At 37.7% G+C, this 22,204-nt stretch overlaps 1 protein-coding gene across 3 annotated transcripts in view; it reads right to left on the bottom strand.

Annotated features, from left to right (window-relative positions):
- Window positions 1-1,777: 1,777 nt before the first annotated feature.
- The window catches only part of Zdhhc2 (zinc finger DHHC-type palmitoyltransferase 2), a 48,327-nt gene continuing 27,900 nt past the window's right edge, over window positions 1,778-22,204 (bottom strand). For 2 of the 3 annotated variants that reach the window (XM_048330805.1, XM_048330807.1), the window contains exons 4-13: window positions 21,033-21,153; window positions 19,151-19,220; window positions 18,030-18,062; window positions 15,136-15,256; window positions 13,037-13,169; window positions 10,136-10,262; window positions 9,473-9,565; window positions 7,116-7,228; window positions 6,102-6,176; window positions 3,613-5,506 (exon numbers count right to left, since the gene is read on the bottom strand). In XM_048330805.1, the coding sequence (XP_048186762.1) occupies window positions 6,136-6,176; window positions 7,116-7,228; window positions 9,473-9,565; window positions 10,136-10,262; window positions 13,037-13,169; window positions 15,136-15,256; window positions 18,030-18,062; window positions 19,151-19,220; window positions 21,033-21,153 (852 nt within the window). In that variant the 3' untranslated portion in view covers window positions 3,613-5,506; window positions 6,102-6,135. Of the gene's footprint in view, window positions 1,798-3,612; window positions 5,507-6,101; window positions 6,177-7,115; window positions 7,229-9,472; window positions 9,566-10,135; window positions 10,263-13,036; window positions 13,170-15,135; window positions 15,257-18,029; window positions 18,063-19,150; window positions 19,221-21,032; window positions 21,154-22,204 lie in introns of those variants that run through there. The other variant, XM_048330806.1, reaches the window with a different exon arrangement.

Here is a 22,204-nt window from a genome sequence, read left to right as displayed (position 1 = left end):
TAGTTTTAAGAATTTTTGTACCTTCTGCATGTTAACAGTGATGGTTTATTTTTGGTTACGAGAACTCAGATAGATAATGAATTACTTTACATATAACTTGCCAGCACCTAGGCGGTAGAAGCAGTAGGATCTCAAGTTCATGGCCAACCTGGGCTACATAGACTCTTATTTTAAAAATACCATGGGATAGGAACAGAACAGTCGAGCATTTGCCTAGTATATAGACCTTAAATATAATCTTAATACCTCACAACAGAAAAGGAAATTATGTTTCTCTTTTCTATAACTGCACTTATTCTAAGACTTACAAAGTAATAAATACATTTGGTATAATTTACATAATTAAGCAAGTTTCATTTTTGTCTTTTGGAAATTAGAATTAGCTTGTCTTTATAGTAGCCACCATTGTTGATTTTCCTAACGTTTTGGTTTCTGTCCTAAAAGTGACCTACAGGAACATAATAGTAATCCCTAGTTCTCAGTTTTGAATATGTTCAGTTTCTGAGTCATTCATCTGGGCTCACCAGCCTGTTAAATCTAGTAAGAGTGAGACTGGGGCCTATAGGAATGGTGTGCTTTTAGGAATGTTGAGGCATGGATATTTTCTTTTCCCTTCAGAATAATCCTGAGATGCCCCCAGATATTTTTCCTGTCATCTTAATGCAAAGTACTTGGCTTAAAAAAAAAAAAATGATGCTGATGCCTTCTTTTTTTTGCCAGTCCTGGGCCTTGGTCTCAGGGCCTGAGCACTGTCCCTGGCTTCTTTTTGCTCAAGGCTAGCACTCTGCCACTTGAGCCACAGCGCCACTTCTGGCCTTTTCTATATATGTGGTGCTGAGGAATTGAACCCAGGGCTTCATGTATACGAGGCAAGCACTCTTGCCACTAGGTCATATTCCCAGCCCCTGCTGATGCCTCTTATCTAAAGGATATTTTTAAAGCATTTTAACGTATTTACATATTCCAAAATCAGTGTTTAAGGCTTTTATTCTAAATATTCAACTTTCACACAATAAATGTATTCGGCTAACATCTTAAAGGTATATTTTAAGAGACCCATACACACTGACAAAAAACAAATCGTCTGAACTCTGTTAACAGCCTTGTTTTGAAAGACAAATTTAAAGAAAAAAATTAAAAAGCAAAACAAGATATTGGTGGTTGGTATCAGCTCTTTAATTCAGCATCAGCAATTCTGCACCTAGGTGTATTATGTTTTCCCCCTCAATTTGAAGAAGCACCCTTTATCTGTCAGCTAAGAGTTAATAAATCCAGGTCAAGACTGAGCTCTGTACTAGTGAGGCTTCTTCACACTGCAGCGTTCGTGGATGAGTTTGTCTTCACGAGTGCCCTTTGTGAGCACTGGAGAGCTCCGTGTCGCACAATGCAAAACTTAAAATCACTTAGCCAAGTCTGATACTAGTAGAAATAAACCAACTAGAAGACAGACACACATTTCCTTGGATTTGTTATACAGGAATACTGATTGCTGGCTGTGGACAAGGACATCAGAGATCTCTGAACACTTGTTGCCAGTTTTGTTTCTGCTCTCACTGTTCTGTGGAAAGGGTTGCAAGCAATTTGTATTAACATCGCCCAGATGATCATATTTGCTTGCATTCTATTAATCACCTATTCTGTGACATTTTCAGGGTACTTTAAGAAAGGAAGAAACACTCGTGTCAGATCCTCCTGCAAAACTGAAAACTTCTGCGAAAGATTTCTATGTCCACATGTCTACAGGCATTCCTTTGAGATGACCTGAATTCACTTCTTGTGTTTACTGGCCAGGTCACACTATAAAAGAATAATAGGTATATCATTGATGAGAGAATGGAAAGTGTACAGTTTGCATACTTCACTGTGTTCTGTAACAGTATCCATAAGTTCTAAAGGAAATCCTGTGAGGCACAGTTTATTAACTATAATGATAGTATCTACTTAATCAGTGATAATGGTATATGGAATCCAATTGCTAAATTTTCAATAAAATAGAGTGAATCAAGAGAAGGCCAAAATAAACATTAGTGGTTGTTTCTAAATGTGATAAATACCTCAAGTAAATCTCTCTGTCTTCTATATGGAAGAGGAGATGCCTGCTAAAGGGTTTGAATATGAGGAAGGAAAGCATGACAGGCTTCTAAAAGTTGGGAATTAAACTAGATGTTTTTCTATTTAGTTAACAAAGTTCCAGAGAAAGATCTTACCTAGAGACATGTTCTGTGAAAAATCCATTTTAAAATACATCAGTCTGGACAAAATCATCATTAGAATAAGCAGTCTGGGTAGGTGAGTAAGAAGGTCCCAAGAAAACCATTGTGATTTACAGTGTAAATTGCGATTTGTTTATGGATCTGGAAAAGCTCACAATGTCTCACAATTTTCTAAGTGTATACTTGGAAAATATATACCAAGTTACATAACTTGAAAATCTGCCCAGCAAGTTATCTTATTTTCTTAAGAAAAATCCTGTGGTTCCTGCTGAGTTTTAGAAACCTTTTATTACCTAAGTGAAGGTAGTTTTTGGTGAAACATATGCCTTATTAACAATACATATATATTGATACAGTCTTTTATTCTTTTTAAAGTTATTTTAAATTCAAAATGGACCCAAAGAAATACTTATTATTTTACAAAGGAAAAACAAAATATAGAAAGCTAAATTTGTGGAGAAGCACTATCCAAATCACATCCTTACAGTCTATTTTTAATTCTCAGAACTGAGAACAACAAGTAATGCAATCTTCTTATCTCTTAGCTCCATAGAGATGCACTGTGTGACTACAAGCTCTCAGAAAAAAGCTTATCTTTAAAAGAATTGCGCTGTTAGTGCAGACAAAGTTGGAGACGGACAGCTAATGAAAAGGGAAGGTGAGGAGCAAATTCATGAGTATGAACTTTTATCCTTCATCATACTCAAGTGCTCTTGATCACGGAAGAAATAATCTCCCACTCTGTGATAAACCATTAGCGAATGCAAATGAAACATCTGCCTCAGCATTTTAAAATGAAAAATGTCAAGTGAGGAAAATCCAACCTAACATTTTAAAGGAGCGTCGAACCAGTGGAGTGTGTTTTCAGGTTTGGTTTAAGCCATTCGTCTCTTAAATAAAAATTCTTAAAATGTTGTCAGGGTAAAGTATGAAATATAGATATACTTATGTAGTGCAATAGTGCATGAGATAATCACCCCCAAATTCAATCACCTCCTGCAATTAAGAACAAAACTAGATGAAAGACCCTTTATTTATTTTTTATTTATTTATTTATCAAATTTTTATTATCAAACTGATGTACAGAGAGGTTACATTTTCATACGTTAGGCATTGGATACATTTATGGCCTAGTGGCAAGAGTGCCTGCCTCATATACATGAGGCCCTGGGTTCAATTCCCCAGCACCCACATATACAGAAAATGGCCAGAAGTGGCGCTGTGGCTCAAGTGGCAGAGTGCTAGCCTTGAGCAAAAAGAAGCCAGGGACAGTGCTCAGGCCCTGAGTCCAAGGCCCAGGACTGGCAAAAAAAAAAAAAAAAATCTGTAGAAAAAAAGAATGAAAGACCCTTTAAAAGGCAATTTGCTAAATTAAAAACAGAAAAGGAACCACTAGAAGTTAATGGAAAAACAGTTTATTTAAAAAAAAAACTTTTCCAGGTCTAATGTATATTGAATTATGTAAGTACCCCAAAGACTTGGAGGAAGAGTTAACAGTATTCTAGCAGGATAAAAGATAAAAGTCCCTCCTTTTCTCCCTAGCTTCCTTTGGACAAGAAATACTTAACAGAATGTCAAAGAAAACAGCTGTAGCATTCCTGTGCTTCCCCAAACATGTGGCCGCACGTAATTCTTCATCTTTCATGTGGCTGTGGCCCCTCAGGACACTAATAGCAAGAGCGAGAGGGTCCAGTCTGGCACTTCAGGTAATGACGAGTCCTCAACAACTGATTCAAGATAAAAGTGAAACTATTATGTCTTCTGTGATTTCTTAAAGCAGATTGTCAGATCAAACACTTGAATAGGAAAAAAAAAAAAAAGATAAAAAATAATGGCCATTCTAGTGTTTAAAGAATTGCACTGAAAAGAGCTGTAAAATGGGCTCGGCATTGGTTCTACCAGAAACACATTTAATATAAAACTATATATTTTTTTAAGTAAGACTTAGTAATTGCATGGATCTTGTACTCTATTACCTTCTGACCTACTTTATGGTGTGTTGAACATATTTACACCAATTCCTTAGCTGTTTTTAATACATGATTTGCTTCAAATTCTCAAAATCACTACCAAAGAAATTATATATCTTATATGTTATTCTCTCATTAACATTTACAAAACTTAAGTTCCATTCAAGTGGTGGTGTTTTTTTTTTTAAGTGAGAGGTTTTTCTTTCTTTTTTTTTTTAATAGTGCATACAAGGCACAGGAACTTCTGAATATGTTTACTGAAGCCAAACATTTTGGCATCAAGAGACACATCACCTTAGCTTATCTTAAACTAAATTTCCACATAGTGCACCATTTTGTTCATGTTGAACTAAATTTCCAAAGTGTATGGTTTTTGTTTAATGATTTATATAATTTAATCATTTTGTTATATTTTTGGAAGACAGAGAAATAGTACAGACATCACTGGAGAAATGATCCATTGATCTCTAAGGAATTCTCAACAATTAAATACATCTACTATTCAATAGAAGAAATAACCTGAAGGAGAGGTTTTATAAAAGTCAAACTCAAGAATACCATGATTCAATCTTCATAACTGTTGCCACAGATTTCTTGCTCCCCCCCAATTTAAGATTAGAAGAGCTGAAAATGTTTCTGATATAATAGAATTATTTTGTCAAAACATGATTAGTTTTGAGAACAATTTTCTATATAATTGCTTTGAGTAGTGAGCTCAAGTTTCAATGCTTACTTTCCAGAAAGGAGAAAATATTAGAATTTGAATTAACATCTGGCAAAAATGTATGTCCATCTTCACTTTACTAGAGCTCTCTTATTCTGAGGCTTAGATTCATGTAGAGGGAAAAACCATAAATTAAATCTGATTTTTTACCTTCTACTTAAAGGTAGTAAATAGGTCTCACAAAGCTTAAAATTATAATGTAACTTGAAGTCTTACAAATTTTTGGACTGTAGTCCAAACTTTCTGAATCAGAAAACTCAAATAACTAAAGGGATTTTTATCGGATTAAACTGGTGAAAAATGACCTATGAATTTATTCCCAGGTTTTCATAGATATTTCCCCTTTGATAAATAAATCATAACTACCTTTAATACATAACAGGAATTCATTAGTTGTAACAATTTATATATTGGTTCAAAACATGTTATGCTTTATGTAGCTCAGTTGTACAGTGCTTGCAAGCACAAAGCTCTTGGAAGAAACAAAAATACAAGCAAGCAAAAAATCTACATATCTAGGCAAAGGGATAATACAAGCACAAGTGACAGATGGCGCCTTCCTGTGAGAAGCCTCTTCCATCCTTCAGTATCATTAGTACCTTTAAATGAAACAGAAAACATGAAACTACTGTGTTAACCATTTTAAAAAATAGATAAGCAATGTACTATTTGTTGCAATAACATAGGTCTCGTGTTCAAATTGTTTTCTATGGATCAAGAATCAGTAGGTGTGTTCCTCAGTAAAAATTTCTATACCAATGCTTCTCAAACAGTGCTTATAAACACATTATGAGCTTATCGGTTTGTTTTCATATAGACTCTAGTGAGTCTACAGTGAGGCCTTTCTATAAAGCCTAGGCATGTTGCTGGTTTAATACCACAATCCAAGTAGCAGGCTGTCATGTTGGTGCATTTTTCTGAACCTACGAGTTAGGAACAGCAAGATTTGACAAGGGAATTTAAGGAAATAAACATGTGCATAAAAACATTGATATTTGTATTATATGACAGGGAAGGTTGGGTAAGCTGGATTTGTACCCAGAGCCCCCCGTATGATTAATGCAATTCCGTAGGTCAAACAAATGTCTTGTAAATAGAGCCACTAAAAAGTAAATGTAAAAACTAGTAAATGGAAACTAGTAGTCCTACAAAAAGTTAAAAATATAAAAGATAACAATAAAGAGGTTAGCTTACTTTTAGACAGTAAGAACTTATTTTGCCTGAAGAATTAAGTCTCATTCTCCATGGTTAATGCAGGGTTACTCATACCTCAAAAAAAAAAGAAAAAAGAAAAACACAAATTAACATATATTATTGTTTTTGACAAATATGTAGACTTCTTTATTCATCTGTGAAAAAAATCCCCAGAACACTTGTAAAGGTGCTTTGTGTATACTATGACTGTCGGTGGAAAAACACACATACACATCCTTACAGGGCCAGTTGCCTCCAGTGTAGCATTTAGCGTGCGTGTACACACACACGTCTGCATTGTAGTCATTATTATGAGATTTATAAGCAAGCCTAACTTCAAAAATATTCTTTGCTAATAAACTATGACTAGAGAAAAAAAGTTAAAGCAACAACAATATCAAAAGAAAGTGAGATAAGAATAAATCAGAGACCGGCAAAGTTAGGGTAACAATGGGATCACTTGGAGATTTTGAAATAGGATAGAGATCTCAGGATAAAAGAAAACTACGTCATTGAAGAACTTTTCAGCAATTATTTTTTCAATCTTCTATTTAAACTGATCACACTTTTCATTTTTTATAATTGCATTTTGAATTTATTTCTAACTCTTTTGTAACATGCAATGATAAAACTTTGGCTCCTTGAATAAGAGCAATGTAGAACTATCTTAAAACAATTTTATACTGCTAACAGATACTCATCAAAGTACCTCAAATGGAAAATTTGAAAATAGTTCTATTGGTGATGGATCTGATTCCAAAGTTTAAAAAAATCTGTAATTAACACAATGGACTTTCCACTACTTACACCTATTAAAAACAAAACGGGGACTGGGACTATGGCTTAGTGGTAGATGCTTGCTTGGCATGCATGAAGCCCTGGGTTCGATTCCTCAGTGGTAGTGTGCTAGCCTTGAGCAAAAGAAGATTAAGGACAGTGCCCAGGCCCTGAGTTAAAGCCTCAGGACTGGCAAAAAAAAAAAATCAAAAGATAAGTGAATAATCTCTCCCTTACCAGCTTTGCCTTTTCCTGGGTTTGTGCTGCTTTCCATCCAAGACTGAGAATCAGTAAGGAGATGGCTCTGGGACTCTCTTAATGGCTTTGCAGGAAATTGATTGTTTTCAGGACTGAAAAATAATAATCATTGTGAGTTCACTCTTGAGGGTACTGCTGAGAATTTCTCAAGCGGTGTGGTGTGCAGGCTAACTGGGGCTTCAAGGATACTGACTCTCCTGAGAACAGCTCTGCCTGGGCCCCCATTCTCTTGATTTGAACAGGATGACAATCGCTAACTCCAGACAAGTTCTACTTTGGACATAGAGAATGGCCCAAAGCTTGACACTAAAGTAGGTAGGTAAGGGAATCTAGTCAGAATTTAGCAGTAGTATTTTATCAAGTTTATTTTTTAAGTATTTTGTTTATAAACTGTATTCGGGGGCTGGAAATATGCCCTAGTGGCAAAAGTGCTCGCCTCATATACATGAAACCCTGGGTTCGATTCCTCAGCACCACATATATAGAAAAAGCCGGAGGTGGCGCTGTGGCTCAAGAGGTAGAGTTGCTAGCCTTGAGCAAAAAGAAGCCAGGGACAGTGCTCAGGCCCTGAGTTCAAGCCCCAGGACTGGCAAAAACAAAACAAAACTATATTTGTTTTTTTGTTTATAACAGTGATACAAAGTCTGGTTTGAAATAAGCTTCATAACAAATCTATTAAAATATTAATTTTGTAAGTTGGTAAAATATGAAGGAAATGATAGGAGAACAAGTCTGAAAACAATGCCCCATGATTATGAAGTGGCCTTAATAGTTTGGACAAAGGATTCTCTATCTCCTTGAAACAACAAATTTGGGCATCATTTCCAGAAAGGCTGAAAAATGTCTGACATTACTAGGTCTTGTAAGTCCAATGTTCAATTTGGGGGATGGACTGGCAAAAAAATGTATTAAAAAAAACACATGAATGAAAATACTGCAAATACTATTAAAATGTATAAAAGCTTAATGGCTAGGTGAAGTGACACACATCTATAATCCTAAATACAAATTGGAAAAAGCATGAGACACAATCTGAAAACAAACCAAAGCAAAAAGGACTGTGACTTTATTTCAAGTCGTAGAGTGCCTGTGTTGCAAGCAGGAAGTCATGAGTTCAGCCCCCACTGCTGCCAAATTATTATTATAAAACCAGAAAACATATCCTATATATTTTATTTTTTAGCATTTAAGTAGTTTTTAAATCCATTAATATTTAGCTCTTGTGGTTTAAAAACCCAAAACTCATAGAGCATAACCCAGGAAAGGGTGATGCTTTTAAATGTCTCTATGAAGTACGTCAAAATGTCCTTTTGCCTGAACACCGTCTTGAAAAGAACTTCTGTGCTCACTCCAGGCTCCATAGGAAATGTTCTCAGATCAGCAGGATATTATAGTTAGACAAGAGGAGTGGAGGTCTGATGCCGCTGTAACCAAGAAAATCTCTGAAATCCAGTAAGGAATGATCGGGTTATGCCTTTGTCGTTACAGGCTTAGAACATGTCATACACGTCTACATACTCAAGTCTGTTCTACAGTAAAACCATTGAAGCACTGAAAATTCATGTGCAACTGAAGAGATTCAAAGACTCGTACCAAAGTCAGGATTAAATTTCTGTTACTATCTTCAAATTCTGACTAGAAAAAAAGCACCTTGCAAACTCGAGGAAAAGTCTCCACACAGTGAATTTCCCAGACTCCTTTCCTTATCAACTGGGGGGTGGGGGGGGGAGGCTCCAGGAGTGCTCAGAGGCCTTTAGAAAGCCTCCCTAAAGGGAGGAGCAAACCAGTGTCCTCAGGTCCATTGGGTCTCCAAAGGCCTGGCCCCGAGACATTATTGAGACTGAGCGTTATGAAAGTTACCCTAGTGAAATTCACACATGGAAGTTTCCTCCTGCGTCAGCTTCCTGGAGCCCTAGAGAGAGAACTAACATTGACTTGCATTCATTTTTCATAATAGCTACATCAAAAAAGAAAAAAGCATAGGACATTTCAATCCACTAAAATGTACTAAAAAATCAGCACTTATTTGCTGTTTTGCTTTGTTGTTGTTTTTGAGATAAGGTCGCCTATGTTGTCCAGGCTGGCTCCAGCTCATGCCCCCCCCCCCCAGCCTCTTGAGTGCTGTGTTCCCCTCCCTCACGAGGTGTAGAATTTTACAAATGTAACCCAAACCCATCATTCTGAAGTCATATCCTCTTCCCTCCTTTAACTCCAAGTCTCAAACCACTGGAATGAAATACTTTATGCCCTGGATATTTTCCCCCAAATGAACATACTACCCAAATACAAAGAGAACAAAACACATTCTTTGAAAATAGAAAAACAAAAAGGATTACTTTTTAGCTGCTGACCTCAGTCCTGCAGGAGTGGGTGGTTGTTCGAGATCCTGGTTAACAAGGCAGGTTGGAAATGAACAACCATCACCTAGGCTGTAATTAAAATAGAAGAGAAGAATCATAAAGAAAAGAAAGACAATGCGACAGCCCTGATAAAATGCTGATGTCAGAGGGCAAACAGGCTCCCCATGAGTCAAACACAGGCGCCAGTACTGTGTACATGCAGAAACAAGTTAAAGATTTCCACATTGGCAGAGCAGTTGACTAGAAAAAAAATACTTTAAAAATAGAAATCTGAGCCGGGCACCAGTTAGGATTACACCCTAACTACTCAGGAGACTGAGATCTGAGGATCATGATTCAAAGCCAGCCCAGGAAGAAATCTGTGAGACTCTTACCTCCAATAAACTACTCAGAAAAAGCCAGAAGTGGCGCTGTGGCTCAAGAAGTAGAGTGCTAGCCTTGAACACAGAGAGGCTCAGGGACGGCACTCAGGCCACAAGTTCAAGCCCCATGACTGGCAAAAATAAAAAATAAAATAAAAATAGAAATCTGTATGTTGATTTAGTGATCTATGGGAAAAGACGCTTTTTCTGCAATTTTCTCTTGTTGACTTACTTTCATTATTTTAGATAAACCTGAAAAAATGCAACAGCTAAGTACCTTGAAAAAACAGGCAGGAACCAATATTTCTTCTCATCACCAAAAACTTGTCGCATGTTTTTACTGAAACCCAAGCTGAATCCATTCTTATCTGTTCCATGTCGAAATACTGGACTTCTGAATGCCTCTGAAAAGGTGGGGAAGCAGCCACATGAATAAAGATTCATGATTCCTACTCCTTAGGAACAACCGGATGGGGTGAGAAACTTCAAGCCAGTGGCTGTTCTCCTGAGAGTGCTCGGGCCCTCGTTAACAGCCTGACACACAGGGCATCTGCTCTGATGTTTAAAAAATATCATAAGGTCTGAGTTATGGGACATGTACACTAGAGAAAACAGAGACTATAGATGAGGAAATGGGAAAACCTTCTGTCTTCGTCTTTTGATAAGTAGATGGGTAGATGGAAGAATAAATATGATTGAATTTATGTCTTGGAAATCAAAATGAAAGGATATTATATATATATTCTATAATCTGTTTAAGTCAATAAACTCCACTTTCAGTATCAATGAAATTTTATCTCCCATAACAAAATGTTTCCAGCTATTCTACAGGTATACTCTGGAGATAGTTTGTCCAAATGAAGATCCAACTCAGAACTATAGCTTGCATCTAGTTATACCAACTCTGCGAAGTTAAACAGGCCCAAGAAAGCTGGGACTTGCTCAAGGCCACACAGAAATCAAGTGAGCAGAAGCGAGACTAGAATAAGATCATTCATGTTCCTTTTAACAATGCTATTTTCTTCTTGAATAGTATTGGCATACGCAGTCTAAGATTTTATTCTAAGAATATGAACAAACAAAAATATAATGATTTCTATCCATCATTTTCAAAATAAACTTCTAACTAGCCAATATGAAAAATATGGTGATTTGTGAGATCCTTATCGCCTGTCATTACTATGATTTTGTGCTTTCTATGAGACTTTTAAGTTATATTTTGAACAAGTTAAATCTCAAAGTTTCTAGTAGATAAACCTCCTAAAGATAAATTCATGTACTGTGCATAAAATTATAAATGCCAAAATAAAATTGGATATAATGTATCTTGCTTATAAGGTATTTTATTATACTAACATTTTTGGATAGCATTTTATATAATAAGATTTCACCAGGGCTGGGAATGTGGCCTAGTGGCAAGGGTGCTTGCCTCGTATACATGAAACCCTGGGTTCGATTCCCCAGTACCACATATACAGAAAATGGCCAGAAGTGGCGCTGTGGCTCAAGTGGTAGAGTGCTAGCCTTGAGCAAACAGAAGCCAGGGACAGTGCTCAGGCCCTGAGTCCAAGCCCCAGGACTGGCAAAAAAAAAAAAAAAAGATTTCACCAAAACACTAAAAGTAAACGTGAAGTCAGACTGGGTGGTAGCTCTTGCCTATATTCCTTATAGCTAAGGCATAAGCATCATGAGTTTGAGGCTAGGGTTGGGCTACACAGCCAGACTCCAAAACACCAAAACACCAAAAGAAAAAAAAATAGAACATGAATGACTTAATAACAAAATTGAACAGCCTATAATGTCCTTTGCAATCATCAGGATTTACAGGAATTTTCATTGCCATTGGGCATGGCTTCTCACGCCTGTCATCCTAGTTACTTGGAGAGGCAGAGATTAGGAGGATCTAGAATCAAAGTAAGCCTGAACAAAAGGTTCAACACCCTATTTTCAACCTATGTAGCTCTGGGTAGGGTGGTGTGTTTCCATCCTCCCAGTTAAGTGGGAAGTGTAAATAGAATTGTGGTCCAAGACAGCCCAGCCATAAACTGAAGTCCCTCTTTGACAATAGCTAAGGCCAGATGCTGGAATGGGCCCTTGGGGGGCGGTTAGAATGTGACAGTTCCAACAGCATCCGTGGGTTTACTCACAGCTGAATGAACTATTAGGAGACGGGACCTGTCTAGGGAAACCGATCAATCGGGGGTCCTCAGAGTGGTTTACCACGTCCCTAGATTTTCCCTTGTCTTTGTAAACCACTTCTCCCACCACATGCTCCAGGCTCCATGTTCTGTCTCGCTGTGCATGGGCTGGTGCATGGCTGGAGCCAAGTGACTATGGACAGAAACCTCTGTAACCATGGACTAAAAGCAGCTCTTCCTACCTTAGAGTACAAGGAGGATGAGGAGGAAGAGGGAAAAGAAGAAAAGGGAAAGAAGGAGGAGGGGAAGGGAGGGAGGGAGAGAAGGAAAGAAAGGAAAAAAGAAGGAGAAAAGGAAGAGAAGGAGAGAGTGAGAGATAAAAGAAAGGGAGGGAGGAATGGAGAGAAAGAAAGGAGGAAAGAAAAAAGGAAGGAAGGAGGGAGAAGGAGGGAGGAAGGAAAGGAGAAGGAGGGAGGGAGGGAAGGAGGAAGGGAGATGGAGGGAGGGAGGAAAGGAGGACTAGGGAGGGAGGAAAGGAGGAAAGGGGAAGGAGGGAAGGAGAAGGAGGGAGGGAGGAAAAGAGGAAGGGAGATGGAGGGAGGGAAGGAGGAAAGGGGAAGGAGGAAAGGAGGGAGGGAGGGAGGAAAGGAGGAAAGGGGAAGGAGGGAGGGAGGAAAGGAGGAAAGGGGAAGGAGGGAGGGAGGAAAGGAGGGAAGGGGAAGGAGGGAGGGAGGAAAGGAGAAGGAGGGAGGGAGGAAGGGAGGGAGGAAAGGAGAAGGAGGGAGGGAAGGAGGGATGGAGGGAGTAAAAGAAAGCAAAAAGGACTAGAGGCCTGCCTCATGTGTACCTGCTTCTAGAGTGCCTGCTTGAAATAGTCAAAGCCCTAAGTTCAAAGTCTAGTACTAGAGTTCCAAAAAAGGAAAGAAAAAAGAATGCTTTTTACCATTTCAGCACAGGTTACATAAAACCATACGTCGGCGTTCAATTATTCTCTACTTATGTTTTAAAAATTCTATCAACTACATTGATTACATACTCACCTAATGTAGATTTATTTTTGCTGACTAGCCAACAATGATAACCAAACAGAGAAGACAAGCTGACAGAAAACATAGCTGCAGCAAAGAATAAAAACATAATATGGAACTTGGCTTGGGTATCAGGTAGGCCATTCTATAAAGAAAGGAAGAAAATAAAATGTTTTGTCAAAGAAATACTCTTTTATATATAAATTAGTAAGAGGGTTTTTGCTTAAAATATTTCTTAAATGTAGATATGGAAAAAGATATATGGTTTCATGGTAAAACTTTGGGAGTAAAATAAACATTTCATACTACAGTAAATATTTATTAGGATAAGAATATATGTGGAAAAGATTAAAATTTTGAATACTTTATGTTTTTGCATAATCAAATCATATAGAAAAGTATGGTAGCACAGTTTATAATAGGAAGCAAGATAAAGGCAACTATAAAGTATAATTTTAGATTTACTCCAAGGTTCTTAAAAAATTAACATACAGGATTCACAAATGTTTAAATGGTTTTATTATGGTGTCAGAAAATAAAGCTTAATTTAGTTACTATTTTAACTGGTATTTTGTATTATGGCAAACAAAAGCATCAACAAAAAGAATACATATAACACATCCACAATAATTTTTCAAGCTACTTGAACTAATTGCATCACAGAAAAGATCACCATCAGTGAATGATACGTCTAAACTAAACTTCACCATATCCATGGGGTGGAAGAGGCTACATCAAAAAACAAACAAACATGGGCTGGGATATGGCCTAGTGGCAAGAGCGCTTGCCTCCTATACATGAAGCCCTGGGTTCGATTCCCCAGCACCACATATACAGAAAAAGCCAGAAGTGGCGCTGTGGCTCAAGTGGTAGAGTGCTAGCCTTGAGCAAAAAGAAGCCAGGGACAGTGCTCAGGCCCTGGGTCCAAGGCCCAGGACTGGCAAAAACAAACAAAAACCAGCCTGCTGCTCATGGTTAGTGACAGAGGGCTGGAGCAGCTGGAAGCTGAAAAGCGGCTTGAAGCACAAAGGAGACCATGTGTCTTCCTAGTGCTGAGCAATGTGATTGTTCAGCTTCTGAACTCCGTGGGGTTCAATGTGGTTCAAACCTCAAGCGAATGATCTAGGACTTCAGACATTCTTGCAATAATAAGGAATAAGTCAATGAAAATGAAAAGCAACGCCGACAAGAACTAAGCTGGTTTTTTCTAGTACTTCAAGTTCATAAGAAATATCTCTGGATATTTAAAATACCTTCTTTTTAATTGTCATAAAATAGCTTATTTCTAAATTTTGTGTTGCCTTTATTAAAAAAAAAAAAAAAAGCAAAGCAGAATAAAAATGAGGTACCCTAAAACCTAATCAAAGAACACCTAACAAAAATCTAGGACATTACTTACAGAAGATCTTAACAGTCTTAAACATGCAGGGGAAATACTTCTGTTTTCAAATACTGAACAAATCCCACTTTCATTGTTCTCATTATTCATAATATTAATGTTCCATGAAGTTGTCGTGAACAGTGTCAACTGATCAACTCACAACCTTGTTTGGTGGGAGTTTGGGCTTAAAAAGGTCTTTTATTCAACATGTGGTGTTGATTCATTACTGTGGAACTTAACTGCAGAACACTAACATCTGAAGAGAGCTTATCTAACACCTGTGTTTTCTTCATAAGACACATCAGTCTGGTTTAGAAGTCCTAGACAGCACTTGAGCAATATGTCTGAAGTTTATTTTAAACACAAAAATCACAAAAAAATGCAAAAACCGTGGCACCAAAGAGACTGTGAGAGGCACCCATGCTTACAGTGTGAAAGCCAGAACAAGAGGACAGACAGACGGACATGGCCTCATGCTACCTCGGCCGGGACTGTACACACAAAGCACTGAGGTACGTTCCCACTCTACATGCTTCACGTGATCTCAAAAGCTCTCTAAGTGTTGACTTGCAGGTTACAAATAAATTTTATGAAGAGGAATTAACAAATAAAATCTGCAGATGATGAGGACTGACTCTATAAATTAATTCTGTTCTAGAAAGCCAGTGTCTGAAAATCAATATTGTACACTTTTATAAACTAAAGAAATGTCACTAAAGTAATGACTTACTGTCCAAAATCTGATAAAATACTGTAAATCTGTGGCAGCAATAAAAAGGCAGTACAGAAGAGAATAAGCCAAGAAAAGAAGGAAGAATTTATAATTTGAAAATCCAACACAATTGTTCACCCTGCCAACAAAACAGAAACAGTCTCAGTGAATTATACATTGCCAACCTTGGTATCAAATATGCTCAGACTTAACATAGCATTTTTAAACTATTAGCACTTCAAGTTATAAAGTTTTATTATATAGATAAATACTAAAAATTAATTTCATTAAGAAGGAATTTCTCTATTTATGTTTTCAATATATAATATCTAATATTGCCTTAAACAAGCATGATTAATGTAACTACATTTCATATTGAAAAATACAAATAATTTCATGCCCAAATGCACAGAGCTTGTTAGAGACCTAATAATCTCAAGTCAGATTCAAGGAATTTATTAAATTCTTCTTCGACACTTTATGTCCTGCGTTCAATTTTAATTAAGTATGTTAAAATCTTTTAAGTTTCCTTAATTGAATGAAGTCCTTCACATCTTTCTTGCATGCTGTCATTGAGCTAACCAAAGTGTCGAAGCACACTAATTAGGAAGTTGAAGAAACAAACTAGGATCCACACGGATAGAGTGACAATGCACAATTGACACGAGGCATTGTACGGCCCTAAGAAAGAACATAAGCTAGTAGAATTTCATTGTCCTTCCCTGTAAAATGAGCAGTGAGATGATTTCTGAAATCTAGCTCTAGATTCCAAATCTAGACATTTATAAATTCTTAGCATGTACTCTAAATCATGTGGTGGGTAGTAGAGAGTAGAATTCCAACTTCTATGTCAATAAATAAAAATACAACTCATAGATATTCTCTCAAGGGATTTTTTCCTTTACATTTCAGAAAGCAACAGCTCTGCTGGATAATCTTGTGTGAATATGACAGAGGAGCGTTCTGTCACTGATTAAATTAGCCCATCGAGAACTGGTCTATGACCCTCTATCCTAGACTATGCACATCGTTTTCCCTTTCTTCAATATCATCTTCCCACTCTAGTGTTGATAAAATAATATCTATGACTGCCCCAAAGAAAGGAAATATTTGCTTTCTAATTTTTTTTTCAAAATAAAACTATGTTTACTTGAAAAATTTTGCATTTTCTGTCTCAAGAAAGGTAAAGGGGACCCTTTAGTTAGGCTTAGTAATTTTTCAACTTAGGAGTCTTGTACATGGGAAGGAACTCATAGAGAAATCAAATCAAAGGACGTCCCGTTTTGTAGAAACAGTTCCATGTGCCATTCTACAGGTTCCCTCGTGAATGCGAACCAAATGCTGACAGCGCTGCTTGCGGCCTAGGAAGGCAATGGTGGCAAGCAGGACGCGTCTAAAGGGACCAAATGCTGACAGCGCTGCTTGCGGCCTAGGAAGGCAATGGTGGCAAGCAGGACGCGTCTAAAGGGACCAAATGCTGACAGCGCTGCTTGCGGCCTAGGAAGGCAATGGTGGCTGCTTGCGGCCTAGGGAGGCAATGGTGGCAAGCAGGACGCGTCTAAAGGCGGTGCAGGCGCCTCGGCGGATGGTACCGTACCTCAAGGGGATGCAGCGCACTGCCCTTGCCCGGGGGCGAGGACTTCAAGCGCGGGCAGAGAAAGGACTGGCGTCCTCGTGAGGCTGTGAGAGGAGGGGAGGAGCAGCAGCGGGCTTAAGAGAGGGAACTGCAATTGATCGGTAAAGAGCCAGACAGGGAGCGTGGCTCACGTGGTAGAGTGTCGTTCATGAGCCAAGGAGTGGAGTAAGAACATGAGGCCCTCAGGATCAGAATGCACGCGCACACGCACACACACGCACACACACAGAGAGAGAGAGAGAGGTCACTCGCACTGACAAGGAGGGAGACTTCCCCTTTGCAGGCGTGTGTCGCCCTGTAAAATGCCCGTGACACGGGCACCACTGCGTCCCTTGGATCAGGGAATCAAGTGGACAGTGACTGCTGAAATGCATATGATCAATAAAAAGCCAGTCTCACCTTACTCAACTATCTAATTTCATGACTCACAAGTATTGGAAATCACGAGTGAATTCTAAGCAGAAACGCTTATTAAAAAATAAATATTTTTAATCATACTTTTATTTGTTTTAAGTCACTGTACAAAGGAGTGGCCATTCAACAAAATCAGTTTCTAAGTACAATGCACCTTGACTGATGTCACCTCTTTAATCTCCTCAATTTTCTTGTCTCATAGGATGTGCACTGAAAATTATGACTGCATCTTCCCCCATTTCCTCTCCATTCTTCTACCCTCCTCCCTTTCACCTCTCCTCACACCTTTCAAGTGCCACTTTCTCGGTATTTATTTTAGTGGACTATGGATTCGTTTTTCTAAGGAATTACTCTGTGGAATCCCCCCCACTCCCCACAAGTACCATACTTGGGTTAACACATCTGTGTGGACTTGCATGCAACGCGGTATGTGGGAAACTCTTGTTTAACCCTAGCTCTGTATTTGCTATTTTACTCCTTAATGTTGTTTAACTTTGAACAAATTGTTAAAGTTTTAGATAATCTATTCCTATATTACAAACATCTCCTGGGGTATTTTAATACATAGTCAATTTGTAAATATTTGTGTAAATTTCTGCAAAGTATTTTAGAATGTCTCCATGTCAATTAGAGAAGAACCTTGGTTGTAAACATACCAGTAACCTCTACATTGCTAACATAGTAGTACTAACGTTATTCCATGGCAATTTTCCTGAATAAAGGGTCTTTCAGACTAATTGAACAAATGCTAGAAACTAAATCAGGAGGTGTCTTGTAGTTCAACCAAGTTAATATTTCATTTGGGAAAACATTTTAAGTAACGAAATAATTCACAGAAACGTAAGTACAGAGGCATGCTCACCAGGGACAGTGATGATCCATCTTCAAGATACATCTAAAAATCAAAGTAAAACCCAAATATAATACCATACAAGATGTTAATCTCAGAAAGAGATCAGAGCAGAAGAATAAATTCTCATTTTAAACATTTGCGGCAATTAAACTATTGCAAAATTATTCAGCTCAATATTCAGGAATAACAAAAGTTCTTATCTAAAATAAGCACTCTAAGCCAGAAGCCTGTGGCTCACGCCTGCAATCCTAGCTACTAAAAGGGCTGAGATCTGAGGATTGTGGTTCAAAGCCAGCCCGAGCAGGAAAGTCCTTGAGACTCTTATCTCCAATAAACTACAACAACAACAAAAAGCCAGAAGTATAGCTATAGAAACTCAGGGACAGTGCCCAGGCCCTGAGGTCAAGCTGTAGGACCAGCAAAAATAATATAAATAAATAAATACAACAGATTAATTAATAAAATAAACACCATAGCTGGCTCTAGTTATGAACTTTAAATTCAAGCTACACATGATTTACGATGCAAACCAACTCTTTTTCATTTCCTATTTGTGCTGCTACTGGGACTTGGACTCAGGGTTTTACATTCTCAGCCTTTTCACTCATGACCGGCACTTTACCACGTGAGCTACACTTTGTCTGCGTTTGTCTGGTAATGCTGGCTCAGAACCTCCATGCTCAGATCTCCGCCTCCTGAGTAGCTGGGTGATAGGCAGGAGCCACCAGCATTGATCTTTCAATTCACTTTCTGTAAGTACATTAATATACAATTTCCTCATGCTAAAGAAAGCATAAAATATCAATGGCTGCATACAAAATCTGGATAAAGCTTTCCTGTTAATTTCAATCCTTAAGACAAGCAAGTTATGCTGTTCATATTGTATATTAAGTATTGTATTAACTGACTGTTTGGAGATCAATTGAGTTATGAAGGAGGAAACTACAGAAGGTTTTGGCCATAAGCCACTGTGGTATTAAAAGCAAGTTACTATTCCAGTTATAATTCCTAATAATTGTCTGAGAGGCAAAAGTTAGGAAAAAGAGGTGGTAATGTGGAAAGTACAAAATCAATACTACATCTGAAGATAACCAGCATGTAGAGATTTTAGAAATAAAAAGTTTACTTACTTATCACAGACGGAACAGTGATGGCAGCGATCTGGTTTGATAAGCTGGCATCTGTCACAATAGCGGATCGCTAGGAACAAAAAGCTCCCCTTAGTCTTCAATTTTATGCAGGATGGAATATGTAAATGAGTGGTTTTTTTAAGTCATTTCTTTGCATTTCAATTCTTAAAAAAGCTTACTGGCTTTAAATTTGGATTAAAAAAAAACCCTAAGACTTTCCATACTCAATTCTGCTTAAACACACACACACACACACACACACACACACACACACACACACACACAGCCCTCAGGAAGATTTGCCTACAATTTGGAGAGTTTTACTCAAAAGAAGGGACCTCTTGAGAAAAATTTTCCAAGATGTGTTCAACTACCAATCGTTATAGTAAGGTTTACAGGGTACAGGTAGGTCCATTTGGGTTGAAGTTGGTAGTCCTCTTTGGCCAAATTGCATCCCGTGTCTAATGAGGTGAGGATACAGAACTGCAGAAACAGATTTCAGAACTTTCCAATGAAGTTTCTTAGAAGCTCACATTGGGAAAGATGTCATGTCTGCATGGGGCAAGAGACCCAATCAGAAGTGAGTAGGGGAGTTCTTGCAGCAGGGTGTTTCTGTCCCTGCAGCGGAAGCCCTGGCCTTTTCCTCTACAGCACAGACTAAGGGAGATGCAGGGATCACACTGGCAGCACACGGATGCATTTGATCAGACGAACAGCAAAGGTAAACAAGACAACAATTATGTGAGACACTTGAGGTTAGGTTATGATTCTAAAGTAAGGGAGAAAGAATAGAAAGAATATCAGAACCGTAGTGATTTTTCATGGCCTTTCTCATACTGAATTTTTGGAATCAGTCATGGATCTTACATTTAAGGCACACCTCAAACTTGGACTAGCTACATTATCAGTGATCAATAATAGCCAGGTGGACTACAGAGCGTGTTCCAGGTCAGACTTAGTGACATTCTGTCTCAAAAAAACAAAACAAAAAAAAGGGAATCAATTATTTGGAAGCTTTTCATGGTGGTGCATACCTGCAATCTCACTTTCTGTATATAGACAGAAATAGGAAGTCCCACAGTGTAAAGTTGGCCTTACTTTGGACTATACTTTTAAGGTAATTTAAAATCAGATTAATTCATTGTCATAAAACTGATACACACATATGCACAATGCATGCAAGAGATTGTGGTTCACCATGACTTACCCACACATTTCTTGTGCTTTAAAGCTGTGCTGCCCGTTATGTTACCTGTCTGACCTGGAACATGCTCTGTAGTCTCAGCTGGCCTTGAACCGCAGATCCCCCGTAGCTACTTCTTAATGGATTAAAAGTATAGCACCACCATGCCCCACTTCCAAGTAAGTGATATAGTATGTTAGTTGTATTTGTTTTAAAAATTAGTTTAAATTTCAAAGATGGATAAATATCTAAATTGGTTTACACAAGTACTGTTTGAAGTTTATGACAAATATATATTATATATGTATATGTGTACATGTATATGTGTACATGTGTATGTATACATATATAATATAAATTAGTTTTCCTTCCATTATAGACAGCACTCCCTTAATGTAAACAGCAGTCTATAATTAAAGTTTCAAAACTGAATTCCGCTACCTATCAAGACTCTAGCTGTTCTTTCATCATCAGTGAGTCACAACGAAGTAGGAGGAATAGATCTAAAGTCAGTTCTGATTTAGGAGAGATCTCTGTGCCAGGTTTCCGCTCTGTTTTACATATTGTAGAAGGAAGATGTAAAGCAATCCAACAAATCACCAGTGAGTGACAGATTAAGTTATGAAATATGTTTCCTAAGAGTCACAACAGCACATCAAGTTGGCTACTGCACCAAAGCCTCATCGTTGATGCTTTTACCTCCAGACATGGTCCTGGTGTAGATAGGAAGGTCTCTGGCTGCTCGCCTAAGAACTTCCTGATGAGCTTCTCCCCTTGGCTCTCTTTCCAGCAGTTCTTTCTCTGCATAGGAGAGATGGAACTGTGGAATACATTTTAATTTTAATCAGTATTTTCAAAGGAGTGATATCATATTGGTCTTTTCTAGTACACGCTAAGTCAATTATAAATTATTAACAGTGGTGTATGGCATATCCAGAGTTTCAAATCTGGACACGTCGATTAAACCTCACAGATCACTTAAGTTGTACATCCAGAAAAAGAGTATAAGCATAACAACCATATGTATATCTCCAGTGTTTGTGAAATGTAAAAGGAATAGAATATATGAAAATATTTATGAAAAGTACTTATGACTGTAAATCTCCATCTAAATACTAACTATACAATAGATAAAATGGCCTATTTAATATATGTGGCTCCATGGGTGAAATTTTTATTTTCATACATTAGGAACGAAAGTAGAAACAAATCAATCAGCTATATTTTTTCATCTAAGTTTTAACTTAACAATAAAGACATGAAACTTCTACTGTTCAACCAAAACAAATTATTCATTTTATGTCTTATATTGTCAGTATGACCCAATTAATTTTCAAAACATATAAAATATTTGCTTGGGTTCCTACTTGATAAATCATACACACAAAAAGAAAGTTTAAGAAGCATGGACTATATGATGTGTACGAGAATAATCACAGAATTACTATTCGAAATGTAAAAACAAATGGTAACAGGTAAATAAACTGGTATAGGATATCCAAATATACTAACACTTAGCAATTAGTGAACTGCAGCCATGCAGACAACTGAATTTCAACCAACTGTTTAACACAATAACAACAAACCACCTTGAAGAACATAAAACATATATACAATGATTCCATCTCTACATAAACCATATATATTATGATTTAAGAATACATGTGTATCCTTAAAAGGGGAATAATTAACACAAAATGCAGAACACTTTTACTTCTTGCAGAATACAAGGAAATACACTATGAAGTACATTGAGAGATGGATATGTTGTACATAATGGCTAAGTAATTATTATTATTTTTTTTTTGGCCAGGCCTGGGCCTTGGACTCAGGGCCTGAGCACTGTCCCTGGCTTCTTCCCGCTCAAGGCT

Source organism: Perognathus longimembris, chromosome 21 (assembly GCF_023159225.1).
Source record: "Perognathus longimembris pacificus isolate PPM17 chromosome 21, ASM2315922v1, whole genome shotgun sequence".
Classification (NCBI taxonomy): domain Eukaryota; kingdom Metazoa; phylum Chordata; class Mammalia; order Rodentia; family Heteromyidae; genus Perognathus; species Perognathus longimembris.
This window is presented reverse-complemented; position numbering and strand designations above follow the sequence as displayed.